Source organism: Callorhinus ursinus, unplaced genomic scaffold (assembly GCF_003265705.2).
Source record: "Callorhinus ursinus isolate GAN/ISIS: 27379988/994484 unplaced genomic scaffold, GSC_fseal_2.0 scaffold3, whole genome shotgun sequence".
Classification (NCBI taxonomy): Eukaryota; Metazoa; Chordata; class Mammalia; order Carnivora; family Otariidae; genus Callorhinus; species Callorhinus ursinus.
Window position 1 is genome coordinate 44,793,062 of NW_027397065.1, and position 22,267 is coordinate 44,815,328.

At 37.4% G+C, this 22,267-nt stretch overlaps 1 protein-coding gene across 2 annotated transcripts in view; it reads left to right on the top strand.

The window, feature by feature from the left end:
- The first annotated feature begins 1,642 nt into the window (after positions 1–1,642).
- SOX30 (SRY-box transcription factor 30) overlaps positions 1,643–22,267 on the top strand; it is a 28,030-nt gene continuing 7,405 nt past the window's right edge. Inside the window, exons 1-4 of one of the 2 annotated variants that reach the window (XM_025866631.2) lie at positions 1,643–2,957; positions 4,927–5,166; positions 6,402–6,581; positions 11,291–11,783. In XM_025866631.2, the coding sequence (XP_025722416.1) occupies positions 1,949–2,957; positions 4,927–5,166; positions 6,402–6,581; positions 11,291–11,783 (1,922 nt within the window). In that variant the 5' untranslated portion in view covers positions 1,643–1,948. The remainder of the gene's footprint in view (positions 2,958–4,926; positions 5,167–6,401; positions 6,582–11,290; positions 11,784–22,267) is intronic. The other variant, XM_025866632.2, reaches the window with a different exon arrangement.

Below are 22,267 nucleotides of genomic sequence, written 5' to 3' on the forward strand. Positions count from 1 at the left end.
CATGAGAATCCAACTGTTTTCTTTTTCTTTCTTTCTTTCAATTTTTTTTTAATTAACCCAGACTAGATTTACATTGCCACTCCTCTAATTTTGGGGAAAACACAGTTTTGGCATAAAAATGTATTATGTTAATATGTAATGGGTTTCTTACTGATATTTTAAGTGAATTGATAACTATTTTTTAAAGTCCTTAGTTTTTATTTATAATATGGCAAATATTTATAGATAAAACCATATTGATAGATAAAACTACAAATATTGATAAATAAAAGCTCTTTGGAATCTTCAGTCATTTTGGTGGGTGTAAATGGTTCCAAGATAAAAAAGTTTGAGAACCACCAATGCCCTTGTCTCCCTGCCAGGTATAAGAACTCCTGTTTACCACATTTGACAACAGGGGATTAGAGAATTGGGCAGATCTTCTTTGAAAGATAACTTGTCTTAGTTGCAAAAATCATTTGCTTCAAGATAAATCTAAAGCTTTTAGTCAGGACATCATTTAGAAATGGAGCAAATGTTAATACAGGATTTCTTTTTCTTGATGAAAATAGCACAGTCCTAGAAAAGGAGAAGCATAGTCATGGAAATGACTTGGAGTAGTGCCTAGTATAAAAGTAAGCCCTTAAAATAGGTAGTAATTACTATGTTATTATTAGACTATGGCAGTCCTTATTTATCTAACAAATATTTATTGAATGCCTACTAAAGCCAGGCTCTAAGGGTCAGCATTGAGGATTCAATAATGAGCAAAACACTGCCTGTCCTCAAGGAGATTACAGTCAAGTAGTGGATTCAGTAGAATAATGACTTAAATACATAATTACAAATTGTGGTAAAAGTTTTTAAAGAAGTGATGGACATATGAGTGCATAAAGGAGATTTGACCTGATTTTCAGAATCAGATAATAAGCCTTCTCTGAGAAAGTGACAGTTGAACTGCAATTTAAAAAATGAGCAGGAGGAGGTAAGGAGACACAAGAAAGAAACAGCATTCAAAACCCCTTAAGGTAGAATGATGAGAGGCCAGTGCGGCTGGAGTCCACAGAGCCCAAGCCAAATTGGGGCTTTATATGCTTTGCAAGTATATTAGACCTTTATCATGTGGTCAGTGGGGAGCCATGGGAATATTTAGGATAGTGGGGTGTGACAGAACTAGATTTGCACTTTTAAAAAGATCTCTGGTAGTTGGAACATAGTGGAACAAGGGAGAAAAATGGAGACTATTCACACAAGGGCGGCAGTATCCAGGTGAAAGATGATGGAAGCTTGGAACAGAGTAATGGTGGTGGAAGCCCAAAGAAGTGGACGAATTTGGGATGTATTTTTGCAAGTAGGGCCCAAAGAACCTGGTGATTAATTGAAAGTTTAACTAGTACAGTTATTGTACAAAAGGGGTAGTTGCAGTCTCCCCCCTTTTCCCTTGACACAGATCCAAAGGCCCAAAGTGATGCCCGGGGCCTTTCTTGTATTAGCCAGGGCAAATCGCACATACAAAGCCTGGGGACTCACTTGACTTTATCCTCTGGAGGTCAGTGGCGTGGAACCACACTGTTTCCTGGGCAACACCATTGTCGGGCTCTCCGGGCGGGGGAGGGGTAACTAAGACAACGGCCGGATGAGAACTCCGGAAGAGAAGCAAAGTCAGAAGGGGAAAATGGGCAGCACGTGTCACAGCCCAGGCCATCGCGGGTGATTCGAGGGCTCAACACGAGGAGACAGCGGAGGGCGGAAGGGCCGGAGAATGCGCCTGTGATTGGAGGGCCGGGGGTATCGGGACGCTTGTGATTGGGCGAGGCCAAGACGGAGGGCCGCTTTTTGAACCGCGTAGGGTTCTGGGTAGCAAGGGCCTTGGAAGGGTCTTAACCGAAAGGGGGAGGGGGAAGGTCGCCAACAAACGGCTGAGCTCACAATCCCGGCTGGGACCAGGCCCGGGCGTCCCCCTCCCCCCATGGAGAGAGCCAGGCCAGAGCCGCAGCCTCAGCCGCGCCAACTGCCACGGGCAACCCCGCCGCGCCCGCTCCGCCCTGCTCCGCCCCAGCTGCCGGTCGAAGGCGCCTCCTTTGGGGCTGCGGCCGCGGAGCTCCCGCCGTCGCCGCCCACCCCGTGCGCGGCCGCCATTGCGACCGTGGCCTCGTCGTGCGGGGAGGCCCAGGCGTCGGGTGTACAACTCGCGGCATCGCGGCTGCTGCAGGTGAAGCCGGAGCAAGTGTTGCTGCTGCCGCCTGGGCCACCACTGGCTCAGGCCCGGGACGAAGGCGTCGTCGCCTCGCCCGCGCAAGCACAGCTGCTGCAGCTGAGGCCCGAGCTGTTGCTAATGCCACCGCCGCTGCCCGCGTCCGACGGCGCCCCCTGCAGACCCGAGTTGCACCCAGTGCAGCCCCGGGCGCTGCACATCAAGGCCGAGAAGCAGGAACAGGGGCCCGGCTTGGATCCGTCGGCGGGGACGCGAAGGCCTGTGGAGGCGGGCCCTAGAGCCTCCAGGGCGGCCAAGGTGGAAGGCCCGGGACCAGCTCTCGACTGCCGCCGAGGGGACGAGAAGAAGGGCAGGTTGGAGGCGGAGGAGGTCATGAGGGACGTGGAGAAAGGCGGGGAAGGCAAAAACCTGGCGACCATCAGAGAAGGAGTCATCAAAACGGAGGAGCCCGAGAGACTCCGCGAGGACTGCAGGCTGGGCACGGAGCCCGCGTCCAATGGCCTGGTCCATGGCAGCAAGGAAATCCTAGCCCAGCCATCCAGTGCCTTTGGGCCACACCAGCAAGACCTCAGGATTCCTTTGACTCTCCACACGGTCCCCCCTGGGGCCCGGATCCAATTTCAGGGACCTCCAGCTTCAGAGCTGATACAGTTGACCAAGGTCCCCTTGACACCAGTGCCTATTAAAATGCAATCTTTACTGGAGCCTTCTGTAAAAATTGAAACCAAAGATGTCCCGCTGACCGTGCTTCCCTCAGATGCAGGTATTAGACGGCAGGGGAATCTGGTTTTCAAACTTCGTCTATGTTGCCCCATAGCTGACTTGTTAGCAGTTCAGAAGCCTAAACTAGAAAAATAAAATCATGGAACTGATTCATTACAGGGCAAAGTCTGCACAGGTATCACTTCCAATTGACTTGTACATATACCAGTAAAATACACTAACATGTTCCAAGATTCCCGTTTTTTAAAAAAATCTATTTTAAGGTCCAGTGAATGATGAGATTTAGAAGCTACTAATGTTTATACACAAAATAGAAATATTGTCACTATAAACACAGTTATTTCAGCCATCAGTTTCTATGCTACACTTTATTATAGTAGTTCAATATTTTTACGTGTATCAAGAAGAAAAAAATTTTTTAAAGATTTTATTTGAGAGAGAGAGTGAGCAAGAGAGAAAGCACAAATGGGGGGAGGGGCAAAGGGAGAGGGGGAAGCAGACTCCCCTCTGAGCTGGGAGCCAGACCTGAGATCCCGACCTGAGCCAAAGGCAGACGCTTAAACGTCTAAGCCACCCAGGAGCCCCAAGAAGAAAATTTTAAGTGTTGTTTAATGAAAAAATGTTTATAATCAAACAGGAAAGTTTATACTGAATTTGGAGGTAATTTGTCTTCTTTAAAAATGAATAGTAAACATTTTTATAAGAGAAAACAGTACATGATTAAATGTAACACTTTAGTATTCTAAAAGCTAAGGATTTATAGAAATATAGAAAATGAAAATAGAATAAGCTAGAAATTGTTTTAAAAAATGTAGTAACAACTACATTTTTTAGTAACAACTACAAGTATTTTATTGCTATCCATTATTTATGAGTATATAGTTAGAAAATTCTTATTTTAAGATTTAATTCAGATAATTTTATGCCAATGAATGTCATGGAAAATCATATCATCAGTTCATTTTTTCATTAACTTTTATATTTACTGTTTTCTTATTTTCCTTACTGACCCTTTCTCTCCATCTCACCCTCTTGCTTTTATAAACTTCATTTTCTAAAGGAAAGGGAAAGCTTTCTATATAATACTTATTTAATCCTTTGTGCATTTTAAAAACTTTCATATATCAAGTAACTAAAATAAAGAGAAACAATAGAAGAGGTTTATAGACAGTTGTTTTTGATGAATTAGGTAAGAGATGTGAATTTAGCTACCTTTATTGTAATTTCAACTTGTTCTGGGACTCTCAAAAAGTCACTTTTATTATTTTTCTTTTATTTTTTCTCCCAGGACATAGGGTTAGTGTCAATGACCCACCTTGGCAAGAGCTTCACCTTCATAATGAAATAGAATATAGTATTATATTATAAATATTTTTACTTGAACGGACACTACAGGGGCATGTAAATGAGTTTCTTTAAACGTCATGAATAAGTTGTAGTTCCTGTCCCCCAGTAATAGAATATTTTATTGGGAAAGAAACTAAATTAATTATTGGTAGAGGTATTACCAAAGCCCAAAGAAGTAATAAGCCAACAGTTTACTGTGTCTTCAACATTATTACTCCTACAATATCTTCAACAATATTATTCTTTTTGAGGAAAAGAAGAGGCATTCTAAGCTATAGTTTAGAATGCTGAGTTCAGGGGTTATGAGGCATTCGGGAATACTGGCAGTTCTTTGACTATATTTTTCCAGTTAAAAAATAAATACAGGGGCGCCTGGGTGGCTCAGTCGTTGAGCGTCTGCCTTCGGCTCAGGTCGATTCCAGGGTCCTGGGATTGGGCCCTGCATCGGGCTCCCTGCTCCTCCAGGGGCTTGCTTCTCCCTCTCCCGCTCCCCCTGCTTGTGTTCTCTCTCGTGCTGTGTCTCTCTCTGTCAAATAAATAAACAAAATCTTTAAAAAATATATATATAGAGGAAGGTGCACTTCACTTTGACATTATGTGCGTGTGTGGGTGGGTGCATGTGTGTGGGACATTAATTCAGTCTCTTAATTTTTGTCATGTAGGAATACCAGATACTCCCTTCAGTAAGGACAGAAATGGTCATGTGAAGCGACCCATGAATGCATTTATGGTTTGGGCAAGGATTCACCGGCCAGCACTAGCCAAAGCTAACCCAGCAGCCAACAATGCAGAAATCAGTGTCCAGCTCGGGTTAGAGTGGAACAAACTTAGTGAAGAACAAAAGAAACCCTATTATGATGAAGCACAAAAGATTAAAGAAAAGCACAGAGAGGAATTTCCTGGTAATCAAATGAAATAAACAAAACTTCTTTCTAATTTCTTTTAAATTTATTTAGGTAAAGATTAGGTTAGGTTGAGAATGAAAGACAAAAATGCGTATTTTTTTCTACTCTGATATGTACAATAAAGAGAATAATGGCTAATATTATAGTAATGATTGAGTTGATACATGGCATACGTTTTCTTAAATAGAACCAAGTAGAGGAATATCTGGTCTCATATTTGCCAACTAATAACAAACCAGGGGACATAATTTTAGTGTGGTTTTGATTAAATATACAGATAAGAACTTAATAAAGGTGAAACTCCAAAGTTCCAGGCTACAATTTTGCAAATATACTAGAAAATGAAGAGTTAAAATCATAGCAACAGAAACAAATATGCATCATACACTTAAAGACAATGAGAATGCAGGGATTGACACCATGCTCCATTTTAATGTTATATGGTTATGAGAACATAGTTATGTCTTCTAACTGCCAAATTTATCCTCATCATGATGTAGTTTGAAACAATTTCTGATTTACTCCCCAGCCATGAGGACATTTAGATTAAGCTTGGGTAAAAGCAAAGTGTATGGCCAATATGATCATGCATGATGGGAAAAGAGTTATTTTTTTCTAAAATATGAGCAGAAATGTTTTGGGTGTCAGAGGCAACAGTTACAGAGAACCAGTGATTCCCCTGGTTAGGGGAATAACAGTGGCTGCAAACTGTTAAACTCCACTCTTCTGACTTTGGAAGGAAATTGGGTTGTTTGTGGACTTGCAATTGCCGAGTTTAAGACAGTGATTCTTCCTAAGCTAGGTATAAAAATAGGGACTGGTCATTAGTGACCATTCCATTGTAAGATAGAGACAGTTATATCTCATAGAAAGTGAGGGAACAGGAGATGAATAATATAGGGGCATTATTTTATAAGTAAAGGAAAAGCTTTGGGATTCAAACTCAATGTCTTTAATGTTGATTTTACAGCAGATTCAATATGTGTCTCTGGTTATAAGACATTTGCCCTAACTCTTCCTTTGAATCATGGGTTACAATATTGACCACTAGTTAGGAGCTGTATGGGTATTAAAAAGCACAGAAATCACATAAGTTAGAAAAGACACTTTAGACAATAACTTATTTTTTTAAATTTAGAAGTATTTTGGATTCTTTATTGTGAAAAAGAACTATTTAAAGGCTAAATAGGGTCTTTATGTTGAAATTAAAAATCGCTTATCTTCTTCTATAGGTTGGGTTTATCAACCTCGTCCAGGGAAGCGAAAACGCTTCCCTCTAAGTGTTTCCAATGTATTTTCTGGTACCACACAGAATATCATCTCTACAAATCCTACAACAATATATCCTTATCGCTCACCTACCTACTCTGTGGTAATTCCCAGCCTACAGAACACCATCACTCAACCAGTTGGTGAGTTTGTTTTATTGTAGATTATGAATTTTTAATAGGTGTATGAAAATTTTACCTTAAGTTGAAATGTTGTTTCTGTTAGCTTAAGAATTTTTAGAACAACAATATTAAGGAAAAAAAATCAAGAAGAAAGTAAAAACATGAAATTGGAGAAGGAAAAATTTCAGAGATTGCCATGAACTGTATTATCCTAGCACATTTTTATCTCATTAAGTCAATCTAGCAATGTAGTTTGGTATTCTCCCTTGTTTTGGTGAATATTTCCATCTCATATGTTTTCGCAGTGTATAGTATATTCCACTGCCATATTTGCATCCCTACCTACCTACCCCCATTACCTAATGTTTATTAAGTACCAAATATAGGTCAAACTCTGTGTTTGAGACAGAATACAAAGGTATCTTTACAGTCTCCTATCAAAGAGCTTATATGGTAGTTTAGAAAGGATAGATACCAATACAAATAATTTTACTATTTCTTTGATAAAATCTATAGTACTTTGTCTGTTATTATTTCTACAACCAATGCATTATGTTCACTCTGTCTTTCACATTTATTTTTTTAAAGATTTTTATTATTTATTTATTTGAGAGAGAGAGAATGAGAGAGAGAGAGCGCACATGAGAGGGGGGAGGGTCAGAGGGAGAAGCAGACTCCCCGCTGAGCAGCAGGGAGCCCGATGCGGGACTCGATCCTGGGACTCCAGGATCATGACCTGAGCCGAAGGCAGTCGCTTAACCAACTGAGCCACCCAGGCGCCCTGTCTTTCACATTTAATGCCACATCCCAAGCTCTTCTCCTATTTCTTGTTTCCAAAAGTGATTACAGCATGATAGTCCAGAATTCTTTTTAGATATCTTTCTTTTATCAAATGTCTTTGATGCTGGTTATGCCAGCATTTTCATTTTATATTAAATATCAAATTTGTTTATTTTAAAGTCTTCTAGAACTCTGGTGGAAGCTATATTTATTTTAGTCTGGCTTTTAAATGTCACTTTATACATATATGAATTTTCTGGTGAATAATTTTGTTCTCTACATTTTATCTCTAAAGCCTGAAATTGGTTTGCCTTATTATACTGTTACTCATTTGACATCTTTCATTCTTCTGAATTCATACATTTTCTCTAAATTTTTAATTAAAAAAGTTTACTACTATTTCAGTTGTTTGGTAGTAGACACATGATGCCTCTTCAGTTTACCCACCTCTTCTTGTTTAACTGAAACAGACAGAAAACGTCCATTTTTCTGATACTATTATAATCCAAAAAAAGCTGCTCTTTGCCTTAAGATCCATTCCAGCAAAGTATCATGTCCATGAGAAACACAAATCCGGCTCAAAAATTCCTTGAAAAGTGATATAGCTCTTTATTGTAGGTTTTCTTGAGGGGCCAGGGAAGGAAGAATCACATGGTTCAACATATAGTAAGTCATCTTGGGGCTCCTCATTACCGTCTTCTCTCTCCAAAGTCCCACTTTTTTTTTTTTTAATCAGTTGCCTGTTTGTCCCAATTCTCCATTTCCCATCTCTGTCTCTATGTCTCTGCCTGTTACTCTATTTCTCTCTCCTCTCCTTCTGTCTCTGCCTCTTTTTCTCTTTGTTCAGCCACATGCTGGTCCTTCTCTCCTTACTACCTCCATATAGCTTTTTCTTGTAGAGAAATTTGGTCTGTCCTCAGTTTCTGCCATTCTTCACTCCTTCACTATTTATCCCAGTCACACAACAAAAGCCTCGGTGCACCCTCTGTCCAGTCAGCACAGGCAGTGAATTCTTTCCCTTTGGGAGAGGTGGTGGGAGAGTATTGAAAATTAATAACTTTTTTTGTTCCTGTAATACTATACTATAGATCTAGAATTCTCTTTATCTCGTGTAATGATTAGATTATGCTAGCTGCTTTATAAGCACCTAAACATAATGGTTTAAACAGAATTATGGTTTATTTAAAGTCTAAAATAGGTATTTCTAGTCAGTGTATGGCTCTCTTTGAAGGGGTGACTCATGGGCACAGACTTCTTCCACCCTGTGGCACTGCCATCTTTAATATATGGCATCCAAGGCCACTGGACTAATGTGCATGAACTTGCAGAAGGGGAAAGAGCTTAGAAGATAATGAATGAAAGGTTTTCAGGGGCCAGTCGCCAAAGTGGTGCACATCTCTTGTAACTTCCATTGGGTAGCTCTTGGACCCATGGCAACTCCTCTGACTGCAAGGGAGGCTGGGAAAGGTAATTTAGCTATGTGCTAGAAGAAGAGAAAACAGGTGACTGGCTAGTCTTTTCCATACCTTATCTAAAGTTTGATACATTAGAGCTCTGCCCTTCCCACAAGTCTTCTCTCTTCACTTACAGTTTATGGAGATGACTGGATGTTGCAGACTTTAACTTCCTGCTTAGCAACCAGAATTTTGACATTTAGGACATCTTCCTTATACTTCTATATAACTCTCTATGCATGCATTTTATTTTTAACCTCAGACCAAAACAGTGCCTGACATATGTTAGTTACTTGGTGAATATTGAATTAAAGGAATGCATGATTTATCATATCATGCCTCATACTGCTTTTTTTTTTATAGAAGTATCTTTGGTTAAAAAGAACATTTCATGTCAGCTAAAAGATGAGTCCCTTCCTTCTTCAGTAACTGAAATAATATCAGTTGGTCTGTATAGCTCCTTTACTTTGCCTGGGAAGATCATACTTCTTTACTGAGGACTAAGAGCTTCTTGAACTAGCTATAGGGAAGCAAAACCTGTGTCAGAGGAAGATGTTAGGAGCAGATGTCTTGAGTGCAGTGATAATTCAATTACAAATCAGCCTGGCTTCATAGTTGTTTAGAGAAGGGAGTTTTCTTTATATCAGAGTGGTAAAAGTGCTATCAGATATAGATTTATTTGTTAGGGTTTTTTTTTTTTCCATCTAGTCAAAGCTTTCTTAACTATTATTAGCCAAGTTCTGCACCAAAAACTGGGATGCAGACAGGAATGAAAGTGTTCCTGCTCTCAAGCTTCCAGTTTTGTGATTGTGGTAGGGGTGGCAGACAAGCAAATAACAGATATTTATAATATTTCATGATAAGATATAGATTTACATGTTCTGAGGGAACATGGAAGAGGGAAATTACTTTATGCCTGATCAATCAGGAAAGGCCTAGGGCCTGTGCCTCACAGATGGGAGAGCACATAACCCTATCAACTACGAGTCAGGACAGCTTCACTTACACCCTGTCCCTGTGTTATCTGTGCTTCACTGGGTCAGGGGCCATCTTTGAAACAGATAGATTAACAGATAATTACCAGATAATTAGTAACAGATAAGTACCTACCTGCAGGTTTAAGAGGAGTATTATATGCCTTATCTGGAGAGAAAGAAGGAAGGAAAGGCCTTCACTGGGCAAGGCTAAGAGAAGATCCACATTCCTTTCAGCCTCTCACAGAGACATATTTCTAATCATAGAGTCTGTTCTTGGACTGCATCTTCTATATTAACAGAGATCTAACTGCACTGGAATAAACCAGATCATGACTCTCTTGCCATGGCTTCTCTCTGTATTTTTTGGAAAATTTTAATTAAGTGTAGGCTAAATGTGTCATTTGAATAACTTGGTAACTCAATTAGTAGTCCTCTCTTGTTCAAGAACATGATTGTTACACCTCCCTATAAAATTCTGCCATATTTGTTATGCCTCGCTGCAATAATACTACTTTCATATCTGTCGCAAATTGTTGACCTGTGGCAAGTCCTCTTCTCACCTGGGAATTTCCTTCTGTAATCACATTGACACTGAATGCAATAAAGCAAAATAATTTTACTGATTGTTTATTTTTTCAATCAAAAAACTAAATGTAATTTTAATGTCAGATTAATATAGAGAAGTATATAGGATAGTAGTAAAATGACCCACACACTTCCCTGAAACCTCAATATTCAAAGTAAGGTTAATATGTTTACACAATAGAAAATTTAAACAGTACCAATAGATGTATAATAAAAGTCTAGCTTTTCTTTTTGCCACATTGCCCTGTCCCTTCTCCTAGATGATTGTTCCTTAAAAGTAACCACTATCTGTAGTTTCATATTATTTTTTTAAAGAAACATTTATATATACGCATTAGCATCTGTATGTATTCATCTTTCACTCAGTCACTCAATTTTATTCATTTATTTATCCATTCAGAAATATTTGTTGGGTGCCTGGGTGGCTCAGTCGTTAAGCATCTGCCTTTGGCTCAGGTCATGATCCTGGGGTCCTGGGATCGAGTTCCACATTGGGCTCCCTGCTCTGTGGGAAGCCTGCTTCTCCCTGTCTCACTCCCTCTGCTTGTGTTCCTGCTCTCACTGTCTCTGTCTCTGTCAAATACATAAATAAAATCTTTAAAAAAAAAAAAGAAATATTTGTTGAGGGCCTATTCTGTGCCATACAGAATTTTGAGCCCTGGAGATACAGCAGGGAGCAAAACAGAATAGGTCTCTCCTCTCATGTCACTTAGAATCTAGATGGGAAAGAGAGACAAAAAATGTAAAATAGGTAAACAAAATGATTTTGATTTGTTCAAATACTATAAAGGAAATAGAGTGGTGTGATGTAGTAATGTTAGTAGGTGAGGTGGTTAGTGAAGGCTTCTGGTTGTACAGCTTATTAAATTCTGAAAAAAGAAAAACATGGAGCAACTCAATTAATGTCAGACCTATGCTATTTTTATTTCTAAAGGTGATGCCCCACCTGCCATCCAGCTGCCCACACCTGCAGTCCAGCGCCCAAGCCCCATCTCACTTTTCCAGCCCAGCGTCTCCAGTACTGCCCAGGTGGCCGTCCAGGCTCCAAGTCTGCCCCTCCGCCCGGCACTCCCACCCCAGCGCTTTGCTGGGCCCTCCCAAACAGACACTCATCAGCTTCATTCCGGAGCCAGTCACTCTGTGAAGAGACCCACTCCGGTCTCTCTGGAGAACACCAACAGGATTCCAACTAGTGCAAGTACTGCCCAGGCCAGATTTGCGACCTCAACCATCCAACCTCCCAAGGAGTATCCCAGTGTTTCCACTTGTCCCAGAAGTGCTCCAGTCCCCCAGGCTCCTCCTATTCCACACTCACATGTCTACCAGGCTCCTCCCCTTGGCTATCCAGCCATGTTGTTTGGGACACCACCACGATTTTCTTTTCATCACCCTTACTTCCTACCTGGACCTCACTACTTCCCATCAAGGTAAATGAACATTTTTTTCTTTCAACTAAAGACACATATAGCTAATGCATTTTTACCTATGAAGGTACCCATCTTTTTATTTTAAAAGGGACTTCCTCAATTCTGATTGGAATCTGATTTAGATTAGAGGCTGAATTAGGGGCCAAGCAGTTAACATAAAAACATTAAGGAGGCTAGATGAGGACTGGGAGGGCCAAAGAGAGTTCATGCCCCATCTAATGGGGTAGCTGCTACTGAGCTATAGCTGATTGTTGCCACAAGATAATACAAGGTCTAATGTTATCAGATCTGATTTTTCAGAAAAATCAGTGAGTGAAGGCTTCTGGTTGTACAGCTATAAGGGTCTTTAAAATTATTTAGTTACCCCCCCCACCAATACCTTATTGTATAGAGTTGTGTTTCTCAGACTTACTTTTATATGTATATCATTCATATGTGATCTTGTTACAATGCAGGTTCTGAGTCAGTAGGTCTGGGGTAGAGCAGTATCCTATACCAGGGTATAGTAGGCCTGATATTCTGCATTTCTAACAAGTTCCCAAGTGATGCCAGTTCTGTTGGTTTGTAGACCAAACTTTGAATAGCAACAGTATAGAGGACAGTATTTGGTCTCGGAGGTTTAATGACTTGTTCAAAGTTACACAGTGGTCTTTTTAACAACAACAACAAAAAATCCCGTATAAATTATCAGTAAAAGAATTGATTTTTATAGGAAGGCATCTAGAGAAAACAAATTTGTAACTTTTCACTTTGGAGTGATAGAATTTAGCTTCCTTGTAAGCATTCTAATAGAGTATAACTTCTACTTTTCAATTGCTGGTAAGTGTATAAACAGAGATAGTTTCTACTGAGATTGGAATATTACATGTCTAATACCAATCTTCTATTGTTACTTATTTAGGAAAGTAAAATTACTTCTCACTTAGGCATACCAACAGCTCAAAGAACTTTTCAGGTATATATTATGTTACTTCAGTTCATAATAGGATTGCTTGTTTTAAAGTCCTTAGCCCAGTTTGCCACAACCATTCCCCATTTTATAGCTTAGTGATGGTCAAGGGGATGGTGGCTAATGTTTTGGTGTGACTTTTTGCTGTTGGAGGAGGCATTATAGACCTTTTTTTCCTCAAAGCATTATGGTTGTGCATTTTGACTTAATTTGGTGGCTTCCTGAAGAATTGGTTCAAGGGCTTACCTTTGTTTTACTCACCTCAAAACACTCGCAGGGTTTGAGTTATCTTTCAAGTGGTGTTTGTGAAAAATATTCAAAGGCATATACTACCCTCAGCTTTCTGATGTAAGGGACAACAGATGGGGCAAGCAGCAGGCGACTGAAAAGCCTAGAAGAGACTGGGAAAGGAGGTACATGGGGGAATAAAGGCTTTGAAAAACTCCCATGTATACTGGGAAATATAGAATGGCACACACATGTCCAGGGCTAGACACATATTCAGCAAACACCTGAGAAGACTGTAAGCTTTCACCTCTGACTGATCTTTAGGCTCTGTGTAAATAGGAAACCAAGTCTAAGAAAGAACTGTAAACAGCCTGGCTAAGCACTGAAGGAGTGCCCCAACTCAGAACCAATCTGCAAAGACTGGGAGGGTGTTTTTTGCTCTCGTTTGTTTTGTTTGGCTCTACATGTTTAAGGAAAGCTCTGCCAAATCACTAAATTAATGGAACAGAGACTTAAATAATCACAAAAGGCAAAGAATGAAGTCTTTACAAAAATAATTTAGAAAAGTCACCAATGAAACACACAAGTACAACTCAAAAGAAGCAACCATGTCATACCCTGGGGAGGGGCAGAAATCTGATTTTTAGAAATACTACATTATAATACTCAAAATATCCAGTTTTCAACAAAAAATTACTAAGCATGTAAGGAAACAAGAAGGTATGGTATTTACAAGAAAAAAATTAACAGAAACTATCCCTGAGGAAGCCCAGACATTGGATTTACTAGACAAAGGCTTTAAATCAACTGTCTTGAGCTAAAGGGAGCTGAAGGAAACCATGGACAGAGAACTAAATGAAACCAGGAGAACAGAGTACCATCAAATAGAGAAGAACATCAATAAAAATACAGAAATTATTAAAAGGAACCAAATAGAAATCCTGGAACTTAAAATTACAGTAACTAAAATGAAAAATCACTATGGAGATCCAGCGCATATTTGAGCAGGCAGAAGAATTAGTGAATATGAAGATAAGTCAGTTGAAATCATCCAATCTGAGAAGCAGAAGAAAAATAGTTAAGAAAAGTGAACAGAATCTAAGGGAACTGTGGGACATCATCAGATGTACCAACATAATCATCAGAGATCCTGGAGAAGAGGTGAGAAAGGAAAGGGCAGAAAGAATATTTAAAGAAATAGTGGCCAAAAATGATCCAGATTTGAAGGAAGATGTGAATCCAAGAAGTTCAATGAATACTAACTAGGATAAATTCAAAGAGATCCACACTAAGATACATTATAATCAAACTGTTAAATACCAAAGATGAAGAAATAATCTTGAGTGCAGCAAGAGGAAAGTGACTTATCTTGTTCAGGAGATTCTCAGTAAGACTAACAGCCAATTTTGCATCAGAAGCCATGGAGGACAGAAGGCAGTGGGATACATAGTGCTGAAAAAAAAAAAACAATCCATCAATCAGGAATTCTATAATTGACAAAGTATCCTTCAAAAATGAGAAATAAAAACCTTCTCAGATAACAAAAGTTGAGGAAGTTCATAACTAGTAGATATGTCCTACAAGAAATGCTAAAGGGACTACTTCAGACTGAAATGAAAAGACACTAGACAGTAACTCAAAGCCAAACAAAGAAATAAAGAACTCCGGTGAAGTTTACTATATAGGTAGATATAAAACCCAGCATTATTGTATTTTTGGTTAGTAACTTCTCTTTTTTTTCCTGTATTATTTAAAAGGAAAATACATAAAACAATTATTATAAATCTATGTCAATGGATACAAAATGCATAAGTATGTAACTTATGACAACATAAAGTGGGGATGGTATTTTATAGAGAGTTTTCATATGCCAATGAAGGTAAATACCAATTTAAATTAGATTGTTATAAATTTAGGATTTTAACTGTAATCCCCAAGGTAACCATTTAAGAAAATAACTTTAAAAATATGCAGAAAGGAAATAGGGAAACAAAATAGAACACTAGAAAAATCCATTAAACATAAAAGAAGACCTTAATGGAAAAACTAAGGAAAAACAAAAGAATGACATATAGAAAGCAAATAGCAAAATGGCAAAATAAGTCCTTCCTTATCAGTAATCAATTTAAATGTAAGTGGATTAAACTATCTAATTAAAAGCAGAAATTGGCAGAATGTATTAAAAATAGGATCAAAATATATCCTGCCTGCAAAAGACTCACTTTAGATCCAAAGACACAAATAGGTTGAAAAAGGGGAAAAAGTAAAAGAAGATATTCCATGCAAAGAGAGATGGGGTGCCTATAATAATATAAGCAAAATAGACTTTATGTCAAAAATTGTTACAGTAGACAAAGAAGGATATTACATATTGATAAGAGTTAATACATTAAGAAGATAAAGTGATTATAATCATATATGTATGCAACAAAGGGCCCCAAAATTGCAGAATTAAATGGAGAAATAGATAAATTTACAATAATAGTTGAAGACTTAAGGATTTTTTTGAGATATAACAACTGATACATAACATTATATTAGTTTCATGTGTACAACATACATTTTTTTTTTTGCTTGTGTTGAGAACTTTTAAGATTTACTCTCTCAGCAACTTTCAAATATACAACGTGGTATTAACTATAGTCACAACGTTGTACATTATATCTCCAGGACTTATTTATCTTATAACTGGAAGTTTGTAATTTTTGACCACCTTCGCCCATTTTTGCCTATTTCCCACCCCATCCCCCTTCTGGCAACCACCAATCTGTTCTCTATGAATTCATTTTTTTTAAGTTCCACATGTAAGTGAGATCATACCAAATTTGTCTTTCTGTGACTTATTTTACTTAGCATAATGTCCTCAAGGTTCATCCGTATTGTTACAGGATTTCTTCCTTTTTCTATAGCTGAATAATATTCCATTGTGTGTATGGAACTTCTTCTGCAGTGAACATGGGAATACAGTTACTTTTTCAAGTTAGTGTTTTCATTTCCTTCAAATAAATACCCAGAAGTGGAATTGCTGGATCATATGGCAGGTCTATTTTCAATATTTTGAGGAATGTTCATACTATTTCTCATAGTGGCTATACCAATTTACTTTCCCACCAACAGTACACGAGGGTTCCCTTTTCTCCACATCCTCACCAACACTTGTTATTTCTTGTCCTTCTGATAAAACCAATTTAGCAGGTGTGAGGTGATGTCTCATTGTAATTTTTATGTGCATTTCCCTGATAATTAGTGATGTTGAGTACTTATCATGTACCTGTTGGCCATCTGTATGTCTTCTTTGGAAAAATGTCTATTCAGATCCTGTGCCCATTTTTTAACTGGATTGTTGTTGTTGCTATTGACTTGTATGAGTTGTTTATATATTTTGGATATTAATGCCTTATCAGATATATGAGATGCAAATATTTTCTCCCATTTGGTAGCTTGCTCTTTCATTTTGTTGCTGGTTTCCTTTGCTATGCAGAAGCTTTTTATTTTGATGTGGTCCCACTTGTTTATTTTCGCTTTTATTGCCTTTTGGTGTCAAGCCCAAAATATCATCAGCAGGACCAATGTCAAGGAGCTTACTGCTTATGTTTTCTTCTAGGAATTTTATGATTTGGGGTCTTATGTTTAAGTCTTTACTTTTTAATTTTGGGTTGATTTTTATGTATGGTGTAAGACAGGGGTTTCATTATTTCCATGTGGCTGTTCAGTTTTCTTAACACCATTTATTGAAGAGACTATCCTTTCCTGATTGTATATTCTTGACTCCTTTGTAAATTAATTGACCATGTATGTGTGGGTTTATTTCTGGTCTCTCTATTCTTTTCAATTGATCTATATGTCTGCTTTTATGCCAATACCATATTGTTTTATTATAGCTTTATAATATAGTTTGAAATCAGGGAGTGTAATGCCCCTAGCTTTGTTCTTTCTCAAGATTGCTTTGACTATATGGGTTTTTTTTTTTTTTTAATGTTATGTTAGTCACCATATAGTACATCACGTAATGTTCCATGATTCATTGTTTGCTTATAACACCCAGTGCTCCATGCAATATGTGCCCTCCTTAATACCCATCACTGGGCTAACCCATTCCCCCACCCCCCTCCCCTCTAAAACTCTCACTTTGTTTCTCGGAGTCCATAGACTCATGGTTTGTCTCCCCGTCCGATTTCCCCCCCTTCATTTTTTCCTTCCTTCTCCTTATATCCTCCATGCTATTCCTTATGTTCCACAAATAAGTGAAACCATATGATAATTGACTTTCTGTGCTTGACTTACTTCACTTAGCATCATCTCCTCCAGTCCCATCCATGTTGCTGCAAAAGTTGGGTAGTCATCCTTTCTGATGGCTGAGTACTATTCCATTGTATATATGGACCACATCTTTATCCATTCGTCTGTTGAAGGTCATCTCAGCTCTTTCCACAGTTTGGCTAGTGTGGACATTGCTGCTATGAACATTGGGGTGCATATAGCCCTTCTTTTCACTACATCTGTGTCTTTGGGGTAAATACCCAGTAGTGCAATTGCTGGGTCATAGGGTAGCTCTATTTTTAATTTTTTGAGGAACATCTACAGTTTTCTAAAGTGGCTGTACCAAGTTGCATTCCCACCAACAGTATAAGAGGGTTCCCCTTTCTCCACAACCTCTCCAACATTTGTTGTTTCTTGCCTTGTCAATTATTTGGGGTCTTTTGTGGTTCTGTACAAATTTTAGGATTGTTTGTTCTATTTCTGTGAAAAATGCCATTGGAATTTTCATAGGGGTTGCATTGAATGGATCCATGAGCACAGAATATCTTTCCATTTATTTGTGTTTTCTTCATTTTCTTTTATCAACGTCTTATATTTTTAGCATACAAATCTTTTACCTTTCTGGTTAAATTTATTTTTAGGTATTTTATTCTTTTTGAAGCAGTTGTAAATGGAACTGTTTTCTTAATTCCTTTTTATAATAATTTATTGTTAGTGTATAGAAATACAAATGATTTTTGTATTTTGATTTTCTATCCTTGAACTTTACTGAATTTGTTGATTAGTTCTAACATTTTTTTCAATGGGATCTTTAGGGTTTTCTATGTATAATATCATGTCATTCCAATAGAAATAGTTTTACTTCTTCTTTTCCAGTTTGGATGCCTTTTATTTCTTTTTCTTGCCTGATAGCTCTGGCTTGGAGTTCCAATACTATGTTGAATGGAAGTGGCAAGTGTGAGCATCCTTGTCTTACTTTCTTTTTTTTTTTTAAGATATTATTTATTCAGAGAGAGAGCGTGAGGGGGGAGGGCCAGAAGGAGAGGTAGAGAAAGAATCTTAAGAAGGCTCCTTGCTCAGCATGGAGCCTGATGTAGGGCTCAACCCCACGACCCTGAGATCATGACCTGAACAGAAATCAAGAGTTGGTTGCTTAACTGACTGAGCCCACCAGGTGCCCCTCTTAATCTTGATCTTAGAGAAAAAGCTTTTAGCTTTTCGCCATTGAGTATGATGTTAGCTGTGAATACTTTAAATAATGGATAGATCATTCCTCCAAAATGAAGGAAGATTATAAGGAAATAGAAGACTGTACAACACTGTAAACCAACTACATAACAGGCATATATAATGCTTCACCCAATGATGGAATATAGATTCTTCACAATTGCACATAGGAAAGACCATATGTTAGATCACAAAGCAAGTCTCAAAAATGCTTTAAAAAATTTGATCATACAAAATTTCTTCTCCAACCATGATAGAATAACAGAAAAATTATAGCTGCAATGACCTACATTCAAAAAGGAAGATCTCAAATCGACAACAACTTTACACCTTAAGGAACTAGAAAAAGAAGAGCAAACAAAGCCTAAAACCTGCAGAAGGAAATGATTAGAGGTAAGTAAAGAATAGAAAAACAAGAGAGTTTAATGAAATAAAAGAAAATCAACAAAAGTTAGCTTTTTAAAAAGATCAATTGATGAAACTTTAGCTAGACTGACTAAGAAAAAAAGAGAAGACATAAATTATTAAAATGAGATGTGAAAGTTGGTTACATTGCTACCAACTTTACAGAAATAAAAATGATTATTGGAGAATATAGTGAATAATTGTACACCAACCAGTTAGATACCTGGATAAAGTGGACAAATAAGTGAATTACCAAAACTGACTCAAGTAGAAATAACAAATCTGAACAGACCTATATTAAGAGATTGAATCAGTAATCAGAAACCTCCCAGCAAAGAAAAGCCCTGGGCTAGATAGCTTCATTGGTGAATTTTACCAAATATTTAAAGAGGAATTAATACTGATTCTCAAATTCTTCCAAAAAATATGAAGGAACACTTCTAGAACCAGCATTACTCTGCTACCAAAGCCAGACAAAGATATCACAAGAAAGAATATTACAGACCAATATATCATATGAATATAGTTGTAAAGTATGCTCAATAAAATACTAGCAAACTAAATCCAGCAGCATATTAAGAGGATTATATACCAAGACCAAGTGAGATTTACCCCAGGAATGTGCACGTGGTTCAACATCTGAAAATCAATGAGTGTAATACACCTTATAAATAGAATGAAGGAACAAAACCACCTGATCATCTCAATTGATGCAGAAAAAAAAGCTTTTGATAAAATCCAACACCTTTTTTATTATTAAAAACAATTCCTGATTTCAAAATTGAATTGTCAAACTAGGAATAGAAGAGAACTTCCTCAACATGATAAAGGGCATCTCTGAACAAAACTCACAGTTAATTTCATCTTCATTGATGAAGGACGAAAGGCTTTCCCCCTGAGATTGGGAACCAGAAAAGGATGTCTGCTTTCACAATTGCTATTCAACATTGTACTAGAAGTTCTAGCCAGAGAAATTAAGCAAGAAAAAAAAGACATCCCAAACAAAAGAAATTTATCTCTTCTTGTACATGATCCTATGTATAGAAAATCCTATATATAGAAAATCCTAAAGAATCCGCAGAAGTTTATTAGAGCTAATGATAAGTTGCAGGGTATAAGATAAATATACATAAAACACTTGAATTTTCTATACACTAGCAATGAGCAATCCAAAAAGGAAATTAAGAAAACAGTTCTATTGGATCATAGCAGAAGAGAGGAATAAATGAAACAAGACAAAACCAGAGAGAGAGACAAACCATAAGAGACTCAATCTCAGGAACCAAACTGAGGGTTGTTGGAGTAGAGGGGGATGAGAGGGATGGGGTGGCTGGGTGATGGACATTGGGGAGGGTATGTGCTATGGTGAGCGCTGTGAATTGTTTAAGACTGATGAATCACAGACCTGTACCCCTGAAACAAATTAATACATTACATGTTAATAAAAATTTTTAAAAGAAGAGTAAAATACCTAGGAATAAATCTAACCAAGCAGAGGTACAAGACTCATAAACTGAAAACTACAAATCATTACTGAAAGAAATTAAAGACCTAAATAAATGCAAATGTATTTATGTTCATGCATTAGAAGACTTAATAAAGTGATTTGCAGAATCAATACAATCCCTCTCAAAAATCCCAATGACTTTTTTTCACGGAAATGGAAAAGCTGACCTTAAAGTTTATATGGAATTATAAGTGACCCAGAATAGTTTTAAAACACTCTTGAGAAAGGGGAACAAATTTGAGGACTCACAATTCCTGACTTCAAACTTACTACAAAGCTACTATATCAAACAATGTGGTATCAAGAGAATGAAAGACAAATCACAGACTGGGAGAAAATATTTGCAAAAGATGTATCTGATTGAGGACTGTTATACAAAATGTGCAAGATATTGAATTCTTAAAACTCAACAATAGAAAACAACCTATTAAAAATGGACAAAATACCTGAACAGACACCTCACCAAAGAACATATACAGATGGCATTTAAGCACGTGAAAAGATGCTTCACATTATATATCTTTAGGGAAATACAAATTTAAATGGAATACCACTACAAACCTATCAGAATTGCCAAAATCCAAATTATGGACAACACCAAATACTAGTCAGGATGTGGAGTAAAGGAAATTCTAATTCATTGCTAGTGGGAATGCATAATGGTACAGTCACTTTGGAAGACAGTTTGGCAATTCCTTATAAAACTAAAAATACTCTTACCATATGATCCAGCAATCATACTCCTTGGTATTTACCACACATACAAAAAAAGAAAACTTGTGTTTACACAAAAACCTGCACACAAATGCTTATAGCAATTTTATTCATAGTTGCCAAAACAGAAGCAGTCAAGATATCCTTCAGTAGGTGAATAGATAAACTGTGGTACGTATAAACAGTGGAATAGCATTATATTAATATAATATAATTAAAATTAATATATATTAAAAAGTAATGAACTATCAAGCCATGAAAAGACATGGAGGAGACTTACATGCATACTACTAAGTGAGAGAAGCAATGAATAGCATTATAGTTTTGCCTTAGTTACCATCTTGTTACAAAAATTTTTATATGCAAAGCAGAATAGCATATTGAATCTCCATGTACCCATCACTCAACAATTATCAGCAATTTAGCTATTCTTAGTTCATTTATTTCTTTTACTTTTTTGGGAGAAGTATTTTAAGTATTTTAATGTGAATCACAGATGTATATATAATTGCATATAATTTCATACATACATCAGTATGTGTATTTACTAGTTAGGGACTTGAAAAAATGACCAATGATTTTCATACCTGAAAAATTAATAATACTTTATTATCATCTAACCACTAACTGGCTTGTTGAATTTTCCTCCCTTGTCTCAGTCTTTTCACAATCAGTTTGCATAAAACAGGATCTAAGCAAGATATACACATTGGATGTGATTATGTTTAAGCCTCTTTCATGCTTAAACATTTCACATTTCAATATAGTACTCTATCGTCTTTAATTGTTTTTTAATGCCATGTATTCATTGAAGAAACACATTATCCTCATCCTGGATTTTGCTTATTTTATCCTTGGATTTTATTTACGTGTTATCTTATTACCCTTTTTCCCCCTGTAAAATGATAGATCTTGCAACTTTATTAGATTCAGTTTCAAATTTTTTTTCTTTTACTCTCCCCCCCTTTTCTTTCTTTTTCTTTACTCTCTCTCTTTTTTTGGCAATGATACCTCATGGGTGGTGCTGTGTAATTTGTATTGTATCACATCAAGAAGTACACAAAGTCTGTTTTTCTCTAATAGTGATGTTAAGAATGATCTATAGGTTCACGTATTATCACCGTAAGTGATACTTCTCAATTATTGGCTGCAAAGTAGCATCATTTGAAGAGTTCAGACCAGATAAATTAGAAT